The sequence below is a fragment of the Mustelus asterias genome, unplaced genomic scaffold (assembly GCF_964213995.1).
Source record: "Mustelus asterias unplaced genomic scaffold, sMusAst1.hap1.1 HAP1_SCAFFOLD_145, whole genome shotgun sequence".
Taxonomy (NCBI): Eukaryota; Metazoa; Chordata; class Chondrichthyes; order Carcharhiniformes; family Triakidae; genus Mustelus; species Mustelus asterias.
In genome coordinates, this window is record NW_027590170.1 from 135656 (window position 1) to 153707 (window position 18052).

General features: G+C 46.4%; 1 protein-coding gene and 1 long non-coding RNA gene across 2 annotated transcripts; one reads left to right on the forward strand and one right to left on the reverse strand.

Annotated features, from left to right (window-relative positions):
- Positions 1-5068: 5068 nt before the first annotated feature.
- Positions 5069-17440, reverse strand: LOC144484933 (uncharacterized). Its single transcript, XR_013496126.1, has 3 exons — positions 17230-17440; positions 16141-16252; positions 5069-5585 (listed from the first exon to the last, which is right to left on the reverse strand). It is a non-coding gene; the product is annotated as an uncharacterized LOC144484933 (long non-coding RNA).
- On the forward strand, positions 7407-15485 carry LOC144484932 (uncharacterized). The gene is made up of 3 exons (XM_078203292.1): positions 7407-7467; positions 8770-8874; positions 13088-15485. The coding sequence occupies exon 3, from the start codon at positions 13432-13434 to the stop codon at positions 13996-13998; it is 567 nt and encodes a 188-aa protein (XP_078059418.1). The 5' UTR covers positions 7407-7467; positions 8770-8874; positions 13088-13431; the 3' UTR covers positions 13999-15485.
- Positions 17441-18052: the final 612 nt, after the last annotated feature.

Below are 18052 nucleotides of genomic sequence, written 5' to 3' on the forward strand. Positions count from 1 at the left end.
TCCGATGATATTGAGGTCCCAAGGAATAAGACTCTGTCAGATCTAGACGTGACGTTTGAGATTTCAGCCTGTGATTCCTTTTTCAATATCCTGTAAAATGAGTTTCCAAAAGTCATCAGTGTCAGTACAGGATAGAAATTCAGAACAGACAATTTCTATGGAACATTCTTTCCTCTCTCATTCCCCAAAAGCTGTAAATCTCCATCCCACACACTCTCTCCCCATTCTCAGCAGGTCTGGCAGCATCTGTATGGAGAGAAAAGAACTGATGTTTCAGAGCTTTGACAAAGGGTCATCTAGACAAGAAACATCAGCTCTTTTCTCTCCTTACAGATGCTGCTAGAACTGCTGAGATTTTTCAGCATTTTCTCTCTTGGTTTCAGATTCCAGCATCCGCAGTAATTTGCTTTTATAAGGCTGCAGATACCTCCTCCCAAGTAACATGCGTGTGCCCAAGACATCATCACTTGTTTCCCTTATTTCTTTAGCACCCATGGTGCTCTCCGCAGTAAACACAGAGGAGAAGTATTCATTAAAAATCTCACCCATCTCCTGTGGCTCCACACACAGATGGCCATACTGATTTTTAAGGGGATCTATTCTCTCTCTGGCCACCCTTTTACTCTTAATATAGCTATAGAACATCTTGGAATTTTCTTTAATCTTACCTGCCAGATCCATATCATACCCTCATTTTGTCCTCCAGATTTCCCTCTTCAGTATTTTCTTATACTTTTTATAGTCAGAGTGATTCATTTGTCCCCGATTCCTAAACCCAATGTATGCTTCCTTCTTTTACCTGACCAGAGCCTCAATGTCCCTTGTCTGCCAGAGATCCCTAAATTTACCATTCTTTCCCTGCATCTTAACAGGAATATACTGCCCCTGGACTCTTGATATCACACTTTTAAAACCTCCCATTTGCCAGTCATTCCTTTCCCTTCAAACAAATTCACCTAATCGACATCTGCTAGATCCTGCCTAATGCCCACAAAAGTGGCCCTGCTCCAGTTTAGGGCCTTGACCTGTGGACCTGTCCTATCTTTTTCAAGAACTATTTTGAAACTATTGGTGCTCCCAATACTGACACTTCAGTCACTTGCTCCACCTCATTTCTTAACTGTCTAATAGAAAGTGAGTCCAGGAATTGATAATGAAAAATAAGGAGCTGGGAGATGAATTGAACAAGTATTTTGCCTCGGTGTTCACAATAGAGGATACAGTTAAAACTCAGAAACAGCTGGAAATCAGAATTGCAATTAATTAATAATAATGAATAATAAAATACAGTGTAGGAGGAGGCCATTCAGCCCATCGAGCCTGCACCGACAACAATCCCATCCAGGCCCTATCCACATATTTACCTGTTAATTCCCCGATACCAAGTGGCAATTTATCATGGCCAATCTGTCTAACCGGCACATCTTTGGACTGTGGAAGGAAACCGGAACACCCGGAGGAAACCCACACAGACACGGGGAGAATGTAGAAACTCTGCACAGACAGCGACCTGAGGCTGGAATTGAACCCGGGTCCCTGGCGCTGTTAGGCAGCTGCACTAACCACTGTGCCACCGGGCCACATGTCAGTGCCATCGCCCAACTCCAGCCCAGTCTCAGCTCATCTGGAACCCTCACCCATTCCATTGTGACATCACACCCTCACCCATTCCATTGTGACATCACACCCTCACCCATTCCATTGTGACGTCACACTCTCACCCATTCCATTGTGACGTCACACCCTCACCCATTCCATTGTGACATCACACCCTCACCCATTCCATTGTGATGTCACACTCTCACCCATTCCATTGTGACGTCACACTCCCACCCATTCCATTGTGACGTCACACTCTCACCCATTCCATTGTGACGTCAGGGCTTCACTCTCCGATCACAATCCCTGCCGGCCTCCCACATGCAGCCTCAATGGCGGCAGTCAGCCCGGGTCTAACACTACAAGCTGCCGCTCCATTTGGTACAAAGCGGGGGAACCGGGAAGTTCATTTCCGGGGTTTGGGTTTGAACAACATGTTTACAAAGTCTCTCCACCCACCCGCTGGATTCATCGCTCCCCGCGCACCGCCCTCTACCTCGTATTGATCTCGCTTCCAAGATAAAACCGGCCGTCTGTCCGTCGCCATTACCCGCACTGCGCATGCTTCAGGTCCCGCCCCTCATTCACTCCGATTGGTTGGAGGACCAGCCGCTCCCGCTCGGTCCTTCAGCCCCGCCCCCTCTTCCTATTGGTCCGGAGCTGCCGTCAATCAGTCCCCGGGCATTGTGATGTGGAGCATGCGCACTGTCATTGCTGTCCTTGGCGCTTGTTTGTCCCGGAGAAGCGGAGTCAGCGTTAGGCAGTGGCTGGGAGGATTTGGAAACACTTTGTGGATCCGCAAACCCTTCAGAATCATTGTCAGCTCCCTGGTTTGCAGCTGCGGGGCTTCTCCCTCCCTCCCTCCCTCCCGGGAACAGGCCCAGGTTAACGGCCCCATCCTGGCTCAGCCACTGGAGGATGGTTCACATCAGAGGATGGGGGAGGGGGACAATAAATAAGAGGTTACACTTTGGCCTCAAATCAATGAGGACTCTGATCTCTGGGAAGGAAGGAAGGAAACCCTGGGAGGTGGGCGGGGAGGATTCACAAACACCCGCTGGAGGCCCCAACACCCCCAGTAAAAAGCTGCAGCTCCCGGGTTTGCAGCTTTTTCCCGGGAGGGAGTTGGGGAAGTTTTGTGGAGACCATTCCCGGCTGGTTCAGTTCGTGGTTCCTGGAGCTCAGAAACCCTGAGTTAGAATCCTGAACCCCACACTGGGTGGTTGTTTTATTAAATACTTTTATTTATTAATCATCTGTTGAAGAAAATATTAATTTGTTTTGAAAAATCATTTTATAGAATTTGTGAATTTGTGAATTTGGGCGGCACGGTAGCACAGTGGTTAGCACTGCTGCTTCACAGCTCCAGGGTCCTGGGTTCGATTCCCGGCTCAGGTCACTGTCTGTGTGGAGTTTGCACATTCTCCTCGTGTCTGCGTGGGTTTCCTCCGGGTGCTCCGGTTTCCTCCCACAGTCCAAAGATGTGCGGGTTAGGTTGATTGGCCAGGTTAAAAATTGCCCCTGAGATTCGTAGGTTAGTGGGATTAGCGGGTAAAATATGTGGGGGTAGGGCCTGGGTGGGATTGTGGTCGGTGCAGACTCGATGGGCCGAATGGCCTCCTTCTGCACTGTAGGGTTTCTATGAAAATACCCATTAAAATAGCAATTCTCCCAAAGTATTTCATAGAATCCCTACAGTGCTGAAGGAAGTTATTAGGCCAAGTCTGCACCGACAACAATCCCACAAAGGCCCTATTCCAGTAACCCCACATATGTAACCTGCTAATCCCTCTGACCGACTCATCCCAGGACACTAAGGGGCAATTTAGCATAGCCAATGCACCTAACTGGCACATCTTTGGATGATGGGAGGAAACCAGAGCATCTGGAGAAAACCCACGCAGACATGGGGAAAACGGGCAGACTCCACACGGAGAGTGACCCATATTGGGAATCGAACCCAGGTCCCTGGAGCTGTGAGGCAGCAGTGCTAACCACTGTGCCACCTGCATTGCTGATGAGAATTTTAATTCACTGACTTGGGAATTAATTCTCGGGAATAGTCATTCTGAAAATGACCATTAAAATGTGTTTTAATTTACCCCATAATGCCAGATTTCAGTTCACATTTCAAAATTGAATTGAGAATGTCTGGGAGCAAATGGTAAAATGAGGTTTGAGACACCAGCTGCAATTATTTTCTGTGACTGATGATACCTTTGTGCCTGTGCAGGAGGTAATTCCCCTGATGCTGTGGCACAAATAAAATGGAGCCTTTCCTAGGAACAGGCCCATGTTAATGGTCACGGTGGTGTTTCATTGGTGAGCAGAGCACGTGTGCCCATTGTGTTAACAACAGAGTCAGTGGGGCTGCACGTCCCCTGACTTGGAAGGAAAATAATTGACTCCTTGATTGTACTCTCAATCTGCACATGGTCTGGAGGACTGAATCCAGCTGGAGGGAGAGGGAGCTGGGCTCAGAGTGGAGATGGGGCAATGAGTTTGATTTCAGCTCAGGGACAAGAGAGAGTGTGTGGGATGGGGATTACAGCTCAAGATAAATGAGATGGAGAAATGTTTTGTGGAAACTGAAATTGTCAGTTCTGAAGTACTTTTTAAAACTCTTTTTGCAGGGAACTAGAAGAGGATTCACAGACATTCGATTCATCATGACCTGCTTTTGACAGTGATTGCTTATGATTGATTTTGACAGTGGAGGGAGAAATAGTTCCCTGTTTTGTCAGTGGAAGAAAATTTCAAAATTCAATGTGACAGAAAAAGAACTGAGACACACACACCCAAGTGAGAGTGCTCCAGTGAACTGACTGTGAATAGAGCTTTAACCAGTTACACAGCCTGAAAAACATCACACCATTCACAGTGGAGAGAAACCATACACATGGTCTGTATGTGGATGAGGCTTCAACTAATCATCCAACCTGGAGAGACAGAAGGACACCAGCACCATGGACAAACCGTGAAAATGTGAGGATTGTGGTAAAGGATTCAATTATCCATTCCGGTTGGAAACCCATTGACATGGTCACATTGGGGCTGGGAAAATGGAGAAACCATGGAAATGTGATGATTGTGGTAAAGAATTCAATTATCCATACTTGCTGGAAAACCATAGATACAGTCACATTGGAGAGAGGCCATTCATCTGTTCTGTGTGTGGGAAAGGATTCACTACCTCACCCCACCTGCTGTTACACCAGCGAATTCACACTGAGGATGAAAATTCTCCTTTTCTTTGCAGGGAAAGGATCGCTGGGTATAAATGTAAGGTGCTTCTCGCAACTATAACTGAGCCGTATTATGAACTCAACTGATTATCTTCAATTGATTCTGAGTGCAGCTATTGGCACACTCAGGATTGTTCAGCAAGTGCTGCCCAACCTGTAATCACAGTTAACATTGTATTTTTGGTTTTGTGAGTGTGAGCTGCTGAAAAAAATAACGACATATTATGAGAAATCGAGGAACATGCTGTTTTATTCTATCAGCCACTCACTGGGATGTACAGCCTTGTACCCGGCACTGCACTGGCAAAGATATTCATACGCAGTCTTGCTCATTTGTGTGGGAGGCTGAATGCCTTTTTGGTGCTGGCAGCTAATTAGTGGAAAGTATTACTCGTGTAACCACAACATAGTTGCAGAATGAAACAGATTAGTGTTCACTCTGTATTGTGCAGCCTTGTGATTGTGCTAAAGGCCATCACTTTCAGATCTGAAAAGTGCCTGGGTCAAGGTCAAATTACCCCAGAAAGGGACATTTTCTCTCAAATCTGAAGCAACAGGTGAAGCAAATCATTTCACACTGAAATACATCTTCAACGTTGCGGTAGTTTGTTCAGTTACACACTTGGTGGTCACGTGACTCTGGTTGCAGCATTCCTGAGCCTCATTGGAGGGATTCCTCACATGAGCCGAGTTTGAGGAGAGTATCTCTGGCCTCGAGTGATGCAGTCGCTGAATCTATTCCTGGAAAAAAACACATTTGGAATATTGTGATAATGCTGTCTGAATCCATCAGGACAATTTTGTATTCAAGTGGGGTGGGGGGGTGGGGGGGGGGGTTAATGTTCACTGTTTTATATTCGGGTCTGGGGGGGATAATGTTCACTGTTTTATATTCGGGTCTTGGGGGGGATAATGTTCATTGTTTTATATTTGGGTCTGGGGCAATAATGTTGCTTTATATTTGGGTCTGGGGGATAATGTTCACTGTTTTATATTCGGGTCTGGGGATGAATGTTCACTGTTTTATATTCAGTTCTGGAGGGAGAATGTTCACCGCTTTATATTTGGGTCTGGGGGATAATGTTCACTGTCTGGGGTTTGTTCGATAGCGATGAGGACCATCAGAGGATTCAGCAGGATATAGATCAGTTGGAGACTTGGGCGGAGAGATGGCAGATGGAGTTTAATCCGGACAAATGTGAGGTAATGCATTTTGGAAGGTCTAATACAGATAGGAAATATGCAGTAAATGGCAGAACCCATAGGAGTATTGATAGGCAAAGGGATCTGGGTGTACAGGTACACAGGTCACTGAAAGTGGAAATACAGGTGGAGAAGGTCATCAAGAAGACATACGACATGCTTGCCTTCATCGGCCAGGGTATTGAGTTTAAAAATTGGCAAGTCATGTTGCAGATTTATAGAACCTTAGTTAGGCCGCACTTAGAATATAGTGTTTAATTCTGGTCGCCACACTTCCAGAAGGATGTGGAGGCTTTGCAGAGGGTACAGAAAAGATTGACCAGGATGTTGCCTGGTATGGAGGACATTAGCTATGAGGAGAGGTTGGAAAAACTTGGTTTGTTCTCACTGGAGCGACGGAGGTTGAGGGGAGACCTGATAGAAGTCTACAAGATTATGAGAGGCATGGACAGAGTGGATAGTCAGAAGCTTTTTCCCAGAGTGGAAGTGTCAATTACTCAGGGGAATAGGTTTAAGGTGCGAGGGGTAAAGTTTAAAAGAGATGTACGAGGCAGACTTTTTACACAGAGAGTGGTGGGTGCCTGGAACTCATTGCTGGGGGAGGTAGTGGAAGCAGATACGGTAGTGACTTTTAAGGGGCGTCTTGAAAAGTACATGAATGAGATGGGAATAGAGGGATAGGGTCCCCAGAAGGGTAGGGGGTTTTAGTTCAGTCGGGCAGTATGGTCGGTGCAGGCTTGGAGGGCCGAAGGGTCTGTTCCTGTGCTGTAATTTTCTTTGTTCTTCGTACACAGGCTAATTTATTTTTCTAGGGGTGAGTGTGCCTGAAAGGTATGCAACTGGAAAACATTTTCCATTCACCTGCTGCATAGCTGCAGTATATAGATAGTGTTCTCACTCTGCCAGCAGGGCTGTGGGTTTAATTGGATAGATCTTAAAGACAGCCCGACTGGGCAGGATGAGCCAAATGGTTTCCATCTGTGATGTATCATTCTATAAAACAGAATATTCAGCATCGGGAGAAAGAAAGTGAAAGAAACTAGTCTCTGTGGGATTGAGCCAACCAGTGTAAGTACCTTCAGGGGAGCAGAGAGGGAAACTAGTGGGAAAACGTTTAAAAACTCGGGGTATTCCCACAGGAGAGCACTGGTTTAAATCAATTTTAGAAGTAGAGAATATCAGCGCACAAATTCCGAGGAATGCATTTTTAAAAATTGATTGATCTTAATTGCACAAGATAATATTCTATTATCGTCTTTGACAATGACGTCGTTAATTCCCAGGTGCCCCTGCGGGTTTGAAAGTGTCCTATTCATTCCACAGGAGCCTAATGCGCAGGCGCAGTGTTATATCTGGAGCGTGCGCAGTGTCACTTTGCTCGGAGTCTTGCGAGTCCGGGAGTTGGCACGTTTTTCTGCGGGTGAGTCGGTGGGGTTGCGGGAGAAATGGAGCCGGGAGTCGGGGTAGGGAGGGAGCTATGGCTTCCAAACATCCGCTGTAGGCTGCAAGACCCGAATAAGACCCTGCAGGTCCCGGGTTTACAGCTCCCAGGCTTTTATCCCGGGAACAGGCCCCAGTTGTCGGCCGCCATCTTGTTTCAGCGGAGACGGAGGGCGCATGCGCTGCTGTCTGACGGGTCATAATGGGCGTGGTTTCAGGGGCAGGTTCAGAACCTCTATCTTCAGAGGGACAATAGGTGGCAGGGCGCATGCGCAGCTATCCAAGAACATCGGAATAAGAATTCGGAACAGGAGCCCGTCATTCGGCCCATCGAGCCTGCTGCATCAGTCAATAAGATCATGTCTACTTTGCTCCCCCACCCCGTCCATACCCTTGACTTTCTTGTGGATCAAAACCTCAGCTTTGAATATATTCAATGACCTGCCTCCAATCCTCACTGGTGAAGACAGAGTTCCAAAGATCAACAACCCGCTGAGAGAAAAGATCTCTCTTCATCTTAAATTTGAGATCCTTTATTTTTACTTGATTTCCACACCAGAGGAAACATCCTCTCAGCATCTACCTTGTCAAGCACCTTATATCATATGAATCATAGAATCCCTACAGTGCAGAAGGAGGCCATTCGGCCCATCGAGTCTGTACCGATCACAATCCCACCCAGGCCCCATCCCCACAACCCCATGCATTTACCCTGTTAATCCCCCTGACACTAGGGTCAATTTAGCATAGCCAATCCACCTAACCCGCACATCTTTGGACTGTGGGAGGAAACCAGAGCACCCGGAGGAAACCCATGCAGACATGGGGAGAATGTGCAAACTCCACACAGACAGTGACCCAAGGCCGGAATTGAACCTGGGACCCTGGCACTGTGAGGCAGCAGTGCTAGCCACCGTGTCGCCCTTAAATTCCCAGATGTTTCATTAAGATTACTTCTCAGTCTTCAAAACTCCAAAGAGTACAGGTCCAAGCTGCTCAACCTGAAAGCTAAAACTCCTCATTTCAGGAATCAACCAACTGGATCTTCCCTGAACTGCCTCCACTGCAATTTTGTCCCAGCTAAAGTAATTCTGTGCCAGGTTAAAGGAGGAGTGAATGTTTTGAATCTCTTTCCTGGACAGATGCTGATGGATTTTGGAAACTCCTTTTACAGGGGGTTAGAAGGGAAGGATTTACACACAGCAAACTCAGACCAAAAGAAATGTTTGTCTGTCTTGAATTTCTAACCTTGAATTACACCGATAACTTTCCTCATTTACAGGGACAAGATTTGAAGATTGCAACATTTTTCCCGGACACCAATCTCTCTGAGATCTTTTCAGCTGCAGCAGATTTTAAAATGTGAAAACAGTGAAATTGTTTTGGGGTGAGTGTTAGTGAGCATTAATTTAAATTTAGAGCATGCTCTGATTCCATGGATCTCGGGCTATTATGACTCCTTCCCCATGGATGGGGAGGTAATGGTACAGCGATAGTGTCATTGGATTAATAATACAGGGATCCAGGGCAATGCACTGTGAACCCTGGGTTCGAATCTCACGTTGGCAAATGTTGAAATTTGAATTCAGTAAAAATCGAGAATTAGAAGTCCATTGATGACAATTGTTGTAAAAATCCATCTGATTTAATAATGTCCTTTAAAGAAGGAAATTACCACATCCCCCAGCAATGCAAACCACTCAGTTCAAGGGCAATGAGTTATGGGCAATAGATGGTGACGCAGCCAACACATAGAGTCATAGAGCAATACAGCACGGAAACAGGCCCTTGGGCCCAACTGATCCATGCCAACCATGGTGCCCTCCCAGCTTGTCCCAATTGCCCATGTTTGGCTCATATCCCTCTCATCCTTTCCAATTCATGTACATAAGAACATAAGAAATAGGAGCAGGATTAGGCCATCTAGCCCCTCGAGCCTGCCCCGCCATTCAATAAGATCATGGCTGATCTGAAGTGGATCAGCTCCACGTACCCGCCTGATCCCCATAACCCCTAATTCCCTTACCGATCAGGAGTCCATCTATCCATGATTTAAACATATTCAACGAGGTATCCACCACTTCAGTGGGCAGAGAATTCCAGAGATTCACCACCCTCTGAGAGAAGAAGTTCCTCCTCAACTCTGTCCTAAACTGACCCCCCTTTATTTTGAGGCTGTGCCCTCTAGTTCTAGTTTCCTTTCTAAGTGGAAAGAATCTCTCCATCTCTACCCTATCCAGCCCCTTCATTATCTTATAGGTCTCAATAAGATCCCCCCTCAGCCTTCTAAATTCCAACGAATATCAACCCAATCTGCTCAGTCTCTCCTCATAATCAACACCCCTCATCTCTAGTATCATCCTGGTGAACCTTCTCTGCACTCCCTCCAAGGCCAATATATCCTTCCACGAATAAGGGGACCAATACTGCACACAGTATTCCAGCTGTGGCCTCACCAATGCCCTGTACAGATGCAGCAAGACATCTCTGCTTTTATATTCTATCCCCCTCGCGATATAGGCCAACATCCCATTTGCCTTCTTGATCACCTGTTGCACCTGCAGACTGGGTCTTTGGGTCTCATGCACAAGGACCCCCAGGTCCCTCTGCACAGCAGCATGTTGTAATTTCTTTCCATTTAGATAATAATCCAATTTGCTATTATTTCTTCCAAAGTGAATAACCTCCCATTTGTTAACATTATACTCCATCTGCCAGATCCTCGCCCACTCACTCAGCCTGTCCAAATCTCTCTGCAGACCTTCTACGCCCTCCAAATGATTCACTTTTCCACTTATCTTTGTGTCGTCTGCAAACTTTGTTACCCTACACTCAGTCCCCTCCTCCAGATCGTCTATATAAATGGTAAATAGTTGAGGCCCCAGTACCGATCCCTGCGGCACGCCACTCGTTACCATGCACTTCTCCAAATGCTTTTTAAATGTTTAAACCTGCTGTTTGAACCTGCCTCAACCACTTTCTCTGGCAGCTCATTCCATGTACACATCACCCTCTGCATGAAGACGTTGCCCCTCTGGTCCCTTTTAATCTTTCCCCTCTCACCTTAAACCTATGCCCTCGAGTTTTCAATTCCCCGACCCTGGCAAAAAGACAATGTGGGTTCATCCAATCTATGCCCCTCATTATTTAATACACCTCAATATGGTCACCCCCATATTCTCCTACGTTCGAAGGAATAAAGCCCTCACCTGTTCAACCTCTCGCGATCACTCAGGCCCATTAGTCCCGGCAACATCCTCATAAATCTTCTTTTCACTCTTTCCAGTTTATCAATGTTTTTCCTATAACAGGGTTACAAAAACTGTACACAATACTCCAAGTGCAGCCTCACCAACGACTTATACAACTATAACATAATGTCCCAACTCCTATACTCAGTGCCCTGACTGATGAAGGCCAGTGTGCTAAATGCCTTCTTCACCACTCTGTCTACCTGTGCCGCCACTTTCAACAAACTATGTCCTTGTACTCCTGGGTTCCTCTGTTCCTCAACACTCCCCAGGGCCTTACCATTTACTGTGTAAGTCCTACCCTGGTTTGACTTTCCAAAATGCAACACTCACACTTAAGACCATAAGACATAGGAGCAGAATTAGGCCACTTGTCCCGTCAGGTCTGCTCCGCCAACCAATCATGGCTGATATTTTTTTCATCCCCATTCTCCTGCCTTCTTCCCATCACCCCTGATCCCCTTATTAATCAAGAACCTATCTATCTCTGTCTTAAAGATAGTCAGTGACCTGGCCTCCACAGCCTTCTGCAGCAAAGAGTTCCACAAATCCACCACTCTCTGGCTGAAGAAATTCCTCCTTATCTCTGTTTTAAAGGATCGTCCCTTTAGCCTGAGGTTGTGCCTCTGTACTCTGTATTATCTGTACTGAAATCCATTTGCCAATCATCAGCCCACTTCCCTAACCGATCAACTGATCAAGATCTCCCTGTAATTTTTGATAACCTTCTTCACTATCAGCAATACCTCCTAATTTAGTATCGTCTGCAAACTTGCCAACCATGCTTTTTATGAATTTTTAAACGGCCATTCATTTCTCTGTTTGACCTCTGCCCTCCCTGATCAGCTCTCTGCCATTGTCTACCTTCCTCTGCCTCTAATAATGGGTGTATTTTAACTATTATTTCCGCAAGCTATGTCTTGATGAGGTTTTTCCCACTTCACAACTCTGTTCACTGCTGATTTACCATTTTAGAAAGGAATTGTTTCTCTTCCACTGGAGATCATTTCCCTTCCACTTCTGAGCTTATATTGACCAACAAAATCTGATACATTTTTATTCCCTGTAATTCATTCTGCCCACCCTGAAACGTTAATCTTCTTTCTGTCTAAAAGGACGGTCTCTTTCCTCATGTTCACAATTAAAGGGCAGGAGATGGCTGACATTTAAGGGGACAGTAAATTAATATAGGACAGAGATATGTCCAGTGTTATTATATGGTACCCAGATTAGATAATTATGTTGCTGTATAAAATATATTTATTATTATTTCTTGCATTGTAATATAATCCTGTAGCGATGTTATACATTTCCAGTCATAAAGTCATTACAGCACAGAAAGAATCCATTTGGTAACTCGAGTCCATGCTGACTCTCTGTATAACATTCCAGTCCCATTCCCACTCTATATCCCATTCTCCTGAAAGTTTATTTCCTTCAAGTGCCCATCCACTTTCCTTTTTAAATAGGATCCATAGATATGGATGGAGATTTACAACTTTTTGGGAATGAAGTAGGAAAGAATGTTCCATAGAAACTAGAATTGTCTGCTCTGAATTTCTATCCTATACTGACTGTGATGACTTTTGCAAACTTATTTCACAGGATTTTGAATGAGGAATCACAGGCAGAAATCTCAACCGTTCTGAATATCTTGTAATATGGAACTGTAGCTACGTTATATATTTCCAGACGTCTCTGCCCTCAGAGGGCTGTTGGTCTTTTGGATTTCTGTTCCACAGGGACCAGTGGAGGCTGAGGATCATTGAATATATTCCAGTTAGACAGATCTTTGACTGACAAGGGTGTCAAGGGTTATGGGGAACAGACAAGAAGATGGAGAAAAAGCTAATATGTGAGGGGATTTCTTCACTCAAGGATGTGGTAAAGCTTTGGAATTCTCAACCCCTGAGGACAGTGAAGCCTCAGTCATCAACTATTTTCAAGAGAGAGATTGATTGGTTTCTAGATATTGAAGATATCAAGGGATATGGGTTTAGTGTGGGGAGAATGATGCTGAGGTAGATGAACAAATTATCTCATTGAATAGTTTAAAAGGCTCGATGGGCCAAATGGCCGACTGCAGCTCCTATTTGTTATGGTCTCTGTGTCCAGGACAGGAAGCAGTGAGCATGGATCTGTCAATCAGCCTCAATCAGCACCTTCAGGAGAATTGGGAGGGTGAATATTAGATACAGCAGAGTGAGAATGGAGGGAGAGTGTGTGGGATGGAGATTTACAGCTTTTTGGGACTGAAATAGGAAAGAATGTTCCATAGAAACGAGAATTGTCTGTTCTGAATTTCTATCCTGTACTGACACTGATGACTTTTGTAAACTTGTTTTACAGGATATTGAAAGAGGAATCACAGACCGAAATCTCAAACGTCACGTCAGATCTGACAGAGTCATATTCCATGGGAGTTGAATATCATCGGCCTTTGAATCTAGAAGGAGAAATGATTGTCCGGTCTCTTGATTTGAAAAGATTTGAAATGTCAGTGTGACTGGAAAAGCACCAACACACTGCCACACTCGAGTGAGAGTGTTCCAATGCACTGACTAAAGAGCTTTAACCAGTTACACAGCCTGAATAAATATCACACCATTCACAGCGGGGAGAGACTGTACACGTGTTCTGTGTGAGGCTTCAACTGATTGTCCACCCAAGAGAGAGGCAAGGACACCTGCACCATGGAGAAACCATGGAAATGTGGGGACTGTGGGAAGAGATACAGATACCCATCAGAGCTGGAAGCTCATCGGCGCAGCCACACTGGGGAGAGACCATTCACCTGCTCTCTGTGTGGGGAGGGATTCACTCAGTCATCCAGCCTGCAGTCACACCAGCGAGTTCACACTGGGGAGAGACCATTCACATGTTCTCAGTGTGGGAAGGGATTCACTCGGTCATCCGACCTGCGGGCACACGAGCGAGTTCACACTGGGGAGAGGCCGTTCACCTGCTCTCAGTGTGGGGAGGGATTCAGTCATTTATCCACCTTGCGCACACACCGGCGATTTCACACTGGGGAGAGGCCGTTCACCTGCACTGTGTGTGGGAAGGGATTCACTCGGTCATCCGACCTGCGGACACACCAGCGAGTTCACACTGGGGAGAGACCATTCACCTGCTCTCAGTGTGGGGAGGGATTCATTTGGTCATCTGACCTGCGGGCACATGCATGCGTTCATACTGGGGAGAGGCCGTTCACCTGCTCTCAGTGTGGGAAGGGATTCACTCGGTCATCCCACCTGTAGAGACACCGGCGCGTTCACACTGGGGAGAGGCAGTTCATCTGTTCTCAGTGTGGGAAGGGATTCTGTGATTCATCCAGCCTGCTGAGACACCAGCGAGTTCACACTGGGGAGAGGCCATTCACCTGCTCTCAGTGTGAGAAGAGATTCACTCGATTATCCAACCTGCGGACACACCAGCGAGTTCACACTGGGGAGAAGCCGTTCACCTGCTCTGTGTGTGAGAAGAGATTCAGTCTTTCATCCGCCCTGCTGAGACACCAACGGGTTCACGAGTGATTCTAGGGGTTGGATTCTGCTGTTATTGTTTCTGCTTTCAATTACATCCAGGACATTTTGTTCAGTCTCACAGTTGGTGAAGTGGGAGGGTCGGAGGGTTTCTTTCTGCTGGACTGGCCGGTCTCATGACTTTACTTCCAGTGGACTGATGCTCTTTGAGTCTTGTTGCGAATACCCGGTTTCAAATTTCACAAGGATCACAGAGTGACAGGGTGTTAGGAAGTTAAGAGTCATTATTTCTGTTTGAAACCCCCTCAAATGTCCATCCAATTTCCTTTGTAATTGTTTATTGACTCCACTTCCTCCACCCTCGTAGGCAGCGAGTTCCAGGTCATTACCATTCACTGCATCAAAATATTCTTCCTCACATCCCCCCTGCATCTCTGGCCCAAAACCATAAATCCCCTCGTCCTTGTCCCATCAGCTAATGGGAACAGCTTTTCTTTGTCCACCTTATCTAAACCTGTCAGAATCTTGTCCACCTCTATCTAATCTCCCCTCAACCTCCTTTGCTCCAAGGGGAACAACCCCAGCCTGACATCGACAATAAAGAACAAACTAACAGAATATGTTAATACCTGAAATCAAATGGGAATGTTTAATTTCTGTTTTAAAGATATTGTGAATATATTGTCCTGGACAATAAAGGAATTGGAATAACTCACCTTGGGTGTGGTTGAATGGAATATATCAATCTGATATTCACCTACAGTCCAGTGAAAGTCTGGAATGTGTAGCTGGAAATCCCTCCCCAACAGCACTATGAGCGTACTTACACCTCAGGCATTGTATCAGTTCAGGGAGGCAGTGTTGGGGTTGACCATGGCCGAGGCAGCTACATACAGCCACATATTCTGTTATAATTGAAGGACTGCAGATTGAATGTGAGGCATTATGGGACTGGACTATCGTGACCACATTCCTGTGACTGCTCAGTTTCTACAATCACCGACCATTAAACCTGCTTAGCAGGGCCCCAACAGAGGACCTGGTGAGAATATTTACTCAGAATGAGTTAGATGATGATGATGATTTCTGTTTGTCAATTTTAAATTTTTAAAAAATTTCATTGGTCTGTTTCCTGTCTGTTTTTTTTCTGTCTGTTTCCATGCTGTAAACCTCTATGCCTGTTTGCCCTGGATCAAACTGACACCCAGGAACTCTCAAATGCTGCAGCTTGAATGTGTACTAATAAACTATTTCTTTTATCCAATGATAATTTATTTTTGTTTTTAAGTAGTTTATTAACCTTACCACCTGTTGCTATACTATTTTGATCCTTAGGAACAGAATAAATCTTAGTCACTTAGCAGATACTCACCAAAAATCTAGCTTCTTCTCCTGTGGAAGAGTAAGATCACTTCCTAAAGGCTGAGAAAGTTAGAAAGCAAAACAGCACCTCTTTTCCTTCCTTCCCTGACTCCCTTAATTACCCAACTCTCAGCACTCTATTCTAAGCTGCACTCAAGTGATGCCGGTTCAGAGCTGTTTCTGAGCTGTAGATTCAATACAATACTCACTTGCTGACATGGACATCAAGGCCTGTATGGGTCTCCAGGCCATCATGCACACCATCATGATAAGGAGGATGGAGCTGGTGTTGCCAGCCATGTACATGATGAACAGATTCATGGGCAGCTGTTTCAATGGGCCCAAGGCGATGAAAACAGAAAGTGAGCAGGGTATCAGTAAAGGGGGCCGGTTAGGGGAGGCCATATGCTGATCTTATACCCAGGCCTGGAAGTAAGGATGATGATTAACCCTTTATCACACAGGCTGCTGTGGTTCACCAAGGTGCTTTATCACCATGGACAAACCAGGGGCGTTGTCAGTCACACACTAAAGGCACATTCAAATCCAACTTACTTTCTCAACCAGGATCCGGTCTGTTTCTTGGACGCAGATGTCCGGTAGCTGTTTGTCTGAATATGCGACTGGGTACATGGAGTCTCTCTGGCTATACTGTTGACCACGGCTCCTATGAGAAACAGAAAACACAAATTGGTCACCCTTTCAGGACCTTCTTTAAAGAGGGAGTCTCTCTGTTGAGGACCCCAATGTGGTGACAATAGTGCCAGCATGAACTAAAGCTTGGGCAAACCTCGGACGCACACTGCCGTTGTGTCCACTGAACTGCCACGGGAATGGAGGATGGCAGAAGTGGATGAGTGTCAATTGATAAAAAGGGTGCCAATCCACTTGCCCTCCATTTAGGGACCATCATAGATCATAGAACCCTACAGTGCAGAAAGAGGCCATTCGGCCCATCGAGTCTGCACCGACCACAATCCCACCCAGGCCCTACCCCCATATCCCTACATATTTTACCCACTAATCCCTCTAACCTACTCATCTCAGGACACTAAGGGGCAATTTTAGCACAGCCAATCAACCTAACCCGCACATCTTTGGACTGTGGGAGGAAACCGGAGCACCCGGAGGAAACCCACGCAGACACGAGGAGAATGTGCAAACTCCACACAGACAGTGACCCGAGTGGGAATCGAACCCAGGTCCCTGGAGCTGTGAAGCCGCAGTGCTAACCACTGTGCTACCGTGCCGCCCTGGTTTTTGACAAAGTGACAAATCACCAGATGTACCAAATTGTATCTTGAAAACAAACACTGCGGGACATTGAGAGAGATCCAGTTCAGCACCCGGCCCTGGAAACGAGCAGTCGTTCCTCCAACCACCACCGCAGTTGGCACCTGATCAGGTGAAGGGGCCGAAACCAAAAGGGCATCTCAGGGTCATGACCTGGAGAACAGATGCCAAGTGGGGTCTGAGTGGTTTCTGGGGGATTTGAGGGGCTGCTTTGTGGTGAGGAGTTCGGTGAGGGGTAAAAGAGGCGTGAAAAACCCGGGGTTGGGAAGTTTTGGGTTGGTGCCATGTCCCCGGGTCAGTGTGCGGTGGCGTCCCCTCAGGAGAGGCGGGCCGGCCCGGCTTGCCGCTTACTCGAGACCCCGGCTCCCCCGGGCGGCCTCCGCACCTGCTGGTGCCGCTCAGGGTCCGCTTGTGCCAGCGCGCGCGGTTGACAAGTCCCACCCCTGCAGCCATGGTAACGCCGCCGATCGTTAACCGTCCCCCCTTTCAAATCTGATTCAGATCAAGAGAAGAAGCCGCGCGCTTCCGTCAACAAAACACTCCCGCTGCAATGCGCATGTGCGAGCCCAACCGCCTGAGCGTTCTGCGGGCACCGCCTAAAGTCCCGCCCCACATCGACGCCATCTTTGTCAGGGGCGCATCTGTTCCGACTCTCCACCTTCTGTCCAAATGGAGAACATTTGCCCCGCACAAAGATGGACATCACTTAATGTCAGAGATATTTGCAATATTGAGTCCAGATGACCTTTTGTCAAAGCAAAAAGACATAGAAAGTGGGAGATATTTATGCTGCAGGGTGAGGGAATGAAAGATGAGCTATAGCCACAGAAACCAGGGGAAAATACTGCGAATGGCTGTCGCATTCTCTCTTTCGACAGCCATTACAGCACCAGGGACTCAGGTTCGTTTCTCGGCTTGGGTGACTGTCTGTGCGGAGTCTGCACGTTCTCCAGGTGCTCCTGTTTCCTCCCACACACCACCTTTTTCTTCTCATGAAAATCCAGTATTTCCGATCGCCCTGAATGAATTTTGAGGTTCAGGTCAGAGCGAATAAATAAAAGCAAAAATCTGTGAATGCTGGAATCTGAAGCAAAAACTGAAAATGAACCACTGTGGCAAATGCATCATTCTCAATCTATTTTACTAGGTATTTGTTTCATTATTCAACATTTAA

Excerpts from the sequence above, each read along its gene's own strand:
- LOC144484932 (XM_078203292.1), top strand. The coding sequence starts at position 13,432 with ATGGAGAAACCATGGAAATGTGGGGACTGTGGGAAGAGATACAGATAC.